Source organism: Alexandromys fortis, unplaced genomic scaffold (assembly GCF_014885135.2).
Source record: "Alexandromys fortis isolate MF-2015 unplaced genomic scaffold, M_Fortis_MF-2015_v1.1 scaffold_125, whole genome shotgun sequence".
Lineage (NCBI taxonomy): Eukaryota > Metazoa > Chordata > Mammalia > Rodentia > Cricetidae > Alexandromys > Alexandromys fortis.
In genome coordinates, this window is record NW_026068026.1 from 920,774 (window position 1) to 927,754 (window position 6,981).

The window sequence follows — 6,981 nt, forward strand, 5'->3', positions numbered from 1 at the left end:
TTTTAAAAAGCTTTTTTACATTTATTTATTATGTATACAATAATCTGCCTGCATGTGTGCCTGCAGGCCAGAAGAGGGCACCAGACCTCATTACAGATGGTTGTGAGTCATCTCGTGGTTGCTGGGAATTGAACTCAGGTTCTTTCCAAGAGCAGTGCTCTTAACCGTTGAGTCATCTCTCCAGCCCCAGCTACCTCTTTTTTTTTTACACTAATTTTTTACTTCTTTCTACGGGTCCTTTCTTGCTTTGTACTACGCATCGTTGTCTCATCTCTATAAACTGAAAAAATTCCAGCTTGTTGGTCTTCTCTGGCTACTGCCATCTTTTTCCCTTTGTGGCAAACGTCTTGATAGAATTGTCTTCGCATGCTGCATCCAAACTCGGGGCAAACACGTTTACACCAGGGCCTCAATACCTTCCTGTCTCGAAGATTTTAACACCAGAATTACATCATTCACATATACGTTACGAAAGCAGTGTTTTCCCCAAATCAACCTACTATGCAAAAACGTTTTTACAGAAAAAAACCCTGATAGGCAATACGAGAAAAATCTTAAATTTGCTTCTGGGTACCTTGATAACGAGTTTTTTTTCTTTTCATTTGCACAATAGGAAAAAGAATAATTTACCTTTACATTAGAAAACCACTGTTATGTCACTTTAAAATTCTCAACTTATATTTTGAAAAAGGAGGCAGAAAACTAGACAGTGAGAAGCCGCCAGTCAAAGGAGAGTTCTCAGCCTTTCCGCCTCGCCTCCGGTTGCCTTGGTAACAGCCAAAGCACCGGGTCAGCTCTTCCCAGAAGGCCTCGCGCCTTCCTACTTCCGGTGCTGGGACTGTGGGCCGTCTTCTTCCGGAAGTGAATCCTGAGACGGAGCGTGGCGGGTCCTTGCGCCGCTCGGCGTCAGTTGTTTTCGTACCCGACCTCCGGAGTCATTCGTGATCTAAGGAAATGATACATTTTCGCCGAATTTTTGTTGACGCTGAATAAATGCATCAAATGTTAGCTACTGAGCAACTGCTAGGGGCGTGGCGTGGTGATACCCTGATCCCAGTAGTTTGAGACCCGTCCAGACCAGTGTGACATCTTATTTCGAAAAAACGTGAAAACAGGGAGGGAGTGGTAACTCAATGGAAGAGCGCTTGCCTAGCGTGCGGGAGGCCTGGGATCAATACTCAGGTGGTTTTTTTTTTTTTAAGTTAATTTATGTGTATGAATACGCAGTAGTGCGTGCAGTGTCCGAAGAGGCAAGAAGAGGGCGTCAGACTCCCCTGACGGTGGAATTACAGACTGATGCGAACCACTATGTGGATTCTGGGAATCGAACCTGGGTCCTCTAAGAGCAGCAAGTGCTCTTAACCACTGAGCCATCTCTGTAGCCCGCAGGTTAAAATAAAAAAATAAGTCCCGAATAAAAATCCGACCAAACACCCGACTTCCTAATATAGAAGAATATATGTAACTTGACTCGGTGTTCTACAGTGTAAATAATTGCTGTACGCCATAAATATGATTTTTACTTGTCGATTATAAAACGGAAATAAATCATAAAAAGTTATAAATGCAAGGCTGGAGAGATGGCTCAGTGGTTAAGAACACTGGCTGCTCTTCCAGAGGGTTCGATTCCTGGCACCCTCTTGGCAGCTCACAACTGTCTGACTGTAACTCAAGTTCCAATGGATCCGACTACCTCAAACTCCAATGAATAAGAAGAAAAAAGTTATAAACGCTCAAATTTATATGTGGCATCTTTCGTTACTGAGATTTAACAACTGTGATTCTCCATAAAATTTGTTTATTTTTGCTTTAGAAAATGAAAGCAAGCATAGAATACCCCCCCCCCCAGGTCCTGTCTGCACAGAGACAATCACTGTGGTTTGTCACTCTGAAGGGGGTCTTCTTTTAAAGCAGTTAGTAAATAAAAATTCAGGACAGAATAAAATGTGCTATTTATAATGTAAAAGACCCATTCTTGTTTCCTTTTCCTTTCTCTCCCCCCCTTCCTCCTTCCCTCCGTCCCTCCTTCCTTCTTTCCTTCCTGAGACAGGCTGTATGTAGCCTTGGCTGGCCTGGTCCTGCTTCCTGAATTCTGTGATTAAAGTTGTAGACTCGACGGGCCCTGGTGGCACACACCTTTGATCCCAGCACTCAGGGAGGTAGAGGCAGGGAGATCTCTGTGAGTTTAAAGCCAGCCTGGTCTAGAGAGTGAGTTCTAGGACAGCCAAAGCTACACAGAGAAACCCTGTCTTAAAAAGCAAACAAACAAGAGGCCTACACTCACAGAGAACCGCGAGTGCCGTCTGAACCACGAGTGCCGTCTGATGGCACACCTGGCCCTCTTGCTCTTCGTGGTATTTTCACCTTAGAACTTGTCTATTTATCCCCAGGTCTCACAGGACGGCTTTTCCCTTCTCCCCTGCAGGGCATTGTATGTGAAGTTATACACGTGGCACCGAAAGCCTGCTCAACCTCTGAAAGTTAATCTTCGTGATTATTAGGGTAATGTGCTTGCTTACTGTAGGACATTAAGGAAGTTCGGGGGCTGGGGGTGTGGTTCAGTGGGGAAAGAACTCTGGAGGACCTGAGTTTGAATCCCCAGAGCCAATCTAAAGCTGGGTGCGGTAGTGTGAACACCTGTGATTGTCCTTGGACCCCCCACATGTGCACTCAAACTCTCAAGTGTACACACACACACACACACACACACATACACACACCCATTCATAGGAAGAAAATTCAGGAGAATGTAAATCGAAGAATCTAATACTTAGACGAGACTGATATTTTGGTATAATTTTAATTTTCTTTCAGAAGTGAGCATTGAGAAATGTTTTCTGGAATAATTTTGCATTGATTACTCATGTAGCTAAGTAATATGCTAGACAATTTTTTAGGTATGCTGGCTAGTTTTGTTGTCCACCTGACACAACTCAACTTATCTGAGAAGAAAGAACTCAGTCGAGGAAATGCCACCATCAGATCGACCTGTAGGCAAGTCTGTGGCCAATGATTGATGTGAGAGGGGCCGGTCCGCCATGGGTGGTCCCACCCTGGCCAGGTGGTCCTGGGTTATGTAAGAGGCTGAGGCCTGGGTCTAGTGACACACCCTTTAATCCCAGAAGTGGGGTGGGATAGGCCAAGGCAGGCGGATCTCTGAGTCCAGCCTGGTCAACCAGTTCCTGGCCAGCCTGGTTGACATAGTGAGACTCTGCCGCAAAATAGAACAGGACAAAACAAAATGACAGCAAAGAAAGACAGCTGGACAGACTGAGGCTACGGGGAGACCAGGAAGCAGGGCTCCTCACGGTCTCTGCTTTCCTTCCTTCCTCCAGTTCCCGCCCACTTCCTATAACCTGAGAGGAGAGTAAGCCCTTTCCTTTTTAAGTTGTTTCTTCATCAGTGATTACAACACTAGAGAAGCAAACCAGGACACAGTGTGTGGTCTGCCCTAGACCTTGCCAGGTCTGTTAGCTTTCTGCTAGTGTTCTAAACTAACCGAGCGCAATTTTAATGACTGTCTCCACAGGTGTCTGCTTCCCTTTTCTAATTAAAATTCTGCTTAGATTTATGCTTTATGTGTATGTGTGTTTTATGTCCATGCATCTATGTGTATCACGTGTGTGCCTTGTTTCCAGAGAGGTCAGATGAGGGTGTTGGATCCTCTGGAACTGGAGTCATGGACATAAGCTACTGTGTAGGTGCTGGGAACCGAACCCAGGACCTCTGCAACAGCAATTGCTCTCAACTGCTGAGCCATTTCTCCAGCCTTATTCTAACTTGCTTGTTTCTTAAGATGTGGTCTCATGTATCCCAGGCTGGCTTTCACCTTGCTGGGTAGCCGAGGATGACACGGAACTCCTCCTGATATTACAGGCACATTTTGCCACCATGTCTGCGTATGCGGTGCAGGGGACAGAACCCAGGACTCCTACTTATCAAGTAAGCCATCTGTCAACTAAGTTACATCCTCAGCTTTCTTCTGTAGCTGGATCAATTATTTAGCTTTGCCAAGCTCACCTCTATCTGCAAATCAGGGCTGATAATATTTTGCAAGGTTGTAATGAGGATCGGAAATAATGTACATAAATGGAGCTCAATAAAAACAATCTAATTTTTTGCTTATAGCTTTATTAGTCTGTAAAGTACAGGTGCTCATTGTTGTATAATATTGCAAATGAGTGAATGCCCTCGGCTTCCCTTCAGCTCATGTTCGCTAAACACCTGCGACATCTAAGTGCTGTTCATAATTCCTGAGGCCTTGTACACCGATTTTTCTTAGATATTTTTCCAACATAAAACATATGCTGTAGTTCAACTTCAGTGATTTTCTTTTTTTTTTTTTTTTTTTTAAATATTTATTTATTTATTATGTATACAATATTCTTTATGCGTATATGCCTGAAGGCCAGAAGAGGGCACCAGACCTCATTACAGATGGTTGTGAGCCACCATGTGGTTGCTGGGAATTGAACTCAGGACCTTTGGAAGAGCAGGCAATGCTCTTAACCTCTGAGCCATCTCTCTCCAGCCCTTCAGTGATTTTCTTATTCGTCTTTGTTTTCTCAGACCCTACCGTCCTGCCTGGCTCATGGTAGCAGGTGCTGAATAAATGTGTGAGCCGAGCTGAATAATTTAGTGGGGAAAGAAACACAGGCACACACACACACACACACACACACACACAAACACGCGCGCACACACACACACAGGCACATGCACACAGGCGCACACACACGCGCACATAAACAGGCACACAAACACGCGCGCGCACAGGCACACACACGCGCACACATATAGGCGCACACACGCGCACATAAACAGGCACACAAACACGTGCGCTCACAGGCACACACACACGCGCACACATATAGGCGCACACACACAGGCACACAAACACACACATGCGTACATTAAACACGGAAGTCTGTCATCATGCACTAACTTGTACAAAACGCTTTGAACTACAGACCAGACAACATTAACTTTGAGTAATGGTGCTGGCAATTCCCTGGGGGAGTAGATAGGCTTGATCTGGGCCCTGATAATGGGTACTGAGGAGAAAGCCTCCGAGACTGACACCACAGTTGTGAATTGAGGTCTGGAGGTAGAAATAAACTATTTATCTTATCAGTTATTTGTGCTGGCAAGATAGTGGGGTTGAAGGATGGGTCCCGATGAGCTAGATTTTGGTGTGACCAACCAGTCTTTATTGTTTCCAAGAGTTTCTGAAAATACAGCCTTAAACTGGGTCTGAGCAGGTAGTGCAAATGAGAGAAACAGCAGAGGTCAGGGAAGGGAAGATGACAGAGAGAGAGAGCGCAGCAGAAAGGACCTTAGCGGCCTGCATTGGTGGGAAGAAGGCTACATACAGGATGGGGTGGCCACCTTAGCAGTCCAGAAGGCAGCAGGAGGCTGAGAAGACAGGCCAACCACGTCAAGAGACTGCAGCAGTGACAGGGTGGCCAGGAGCCGCCCCCGCCCCCGCTCACCGGACCACGCCCACCAAACCACGCCCACCGAAGCCCGGTGCCGGGGGGTTGAGGGCTCGCTCGGCGGCGGAAGCGGTGTCTCGGGTCGGCTGAAGGGAACGAGCAGGAGGAGGCGCCCAAGCCTGCGGGCCGCATGGCTGGGGCTCCGGGCGGTGGCGGGCCAGGCCCAGCGGCGGGGGAGCCGCTGCTGCAGCGACGCGACTCCGGCCAGGGCTCGCCCGAGCCGCCGGCCCACGGGAAGACCCAGGAGGGCTTCCTCTCCGGCTTCTTCACCCGGGACCAGAGCTGCCCGCTCATGCTCCAGAAGACGCTAGAGACGAGTAGGGGCGGTGACCTGGGCGCTGGGGTCGGGGGTGGCTTCGGACCTGGGGCGAGGAAGGGCGGGGACCCCACTGAGCCCGGGGCTCCACTGCAGCCCCGGAGCTGCGTGGGCCTCCCGCACCACTCTTGCTTGTGAACGCACGCGCTAGGAATCTGCCCTTTCGGGTCACACTCACTAGTTTCTTATGTAAGTTACGCAGCAGCAAGGGCTGTAGGGTGACGGCAAGGAGAGCTTAAAGAACTCCATTAATATGCGGTTTACTTCTGGTTGTGCTCCCTTCCCTGGTGTGGGGGGTGGGGATTCTTTAAGACAGAGGGGAATGCTAAAGTAGAAACTCTTGATGAGCCCCGTCCGTGTTTCTGCACCTAAGTACGTTTTGCTAGGGAGAAAGCTCCCAGCTTCATCGTGTTCTCAAAGAGACCCATGACTTCTAAAACGTTAATCATTGCCACGGGCCAGGCAGGCGCACAGGTTCAAACCCAGCAAATTCTCACCAGTCCCAGGGACCCCGCTCTAGAGCTTTGATCCTTTGCATCCGCATAGATTGCCTGTCTACTTCAGATTTATTTAGGGAAATAAGAGTTAAATATATTCATCCCAAATAAGGTTTCATAGCAGCATTTGTCATAATTTAATAGTCAACTGATCAAAGATTTTACTCTCTTCCTTTTAAAACAATGTTTTAAAATTTATTCTTATTTTATGTGCATTGGTATTTTGCCATGGTTGTCGGGTCCCTTGGAACTGGAGTTACAGATAGGTGTGGGTGACAGGAATTGAACCCAGACCCCCTGCAAGAGCAGCCAGTACTCTTAACCACGGAGCCCTCACTCCAGTCCCTTACTCTTTTCTTTAATTTTTTAAGGTTTATTTTATATGTATGATTGTTTTGCCTGCATGTATGTCTGTGCACCACCTGTGTTCCTGGCGTTCAGGACTGTGAGCCACATGTGGATACTGGGAACTGAACCCAGGTCCTCTGCAAGAACAGCAAGTGCTCCTAACCCCTGAGCTGTCTTTTTAGCTAGCTAGCTAGCTAGCTTGCTCCCTCCCTCCCTCCCTCTCTTCTCTTCCCCCCCTCCCCAGAGGTGAGGACTGAACAGAAGGCCTTGCTCTTGCTAGGTGAGGCTCTGCCTGGGGCTCAATCCCTAACCCCCCCCCCCCCCA

At 47.7% G+C, this 6,981-nt stretch overlaps 1 protein-coding gene across 3 annotated transcripts in view; it reads left to right on the forward strand.

The window, feature by feature from the left end:
- The first annotated feature begins 5,517 nt into the window (after positions 1-5,517).
- Positions 5,518-6,981, forward strand: part of Atp23 (ATP23 metallopeptidase and ATP synthase assembly factor homolog) — a 17,074-nt gene continuing 15,610 nt past the window's right edge. Inside the window, exon 1 of one of the 3 annotated variants that reach the window (XM_050163894.1) lies at positions 5,518-5,812. In XM_050163894.1, the coding sequence (XP_050019851.1) occupies positions 5,626-5,812 (187 nt within the window). In that variant the 5' untranslated portion in view covers positions 5,518-5,625. The remainder of the gene's footprint in view (positions 5,813-6,981) is intronic. The other 2 variants (XM_050163893.1, XM_050163895.1) reach the window with 2 other exon arrangements.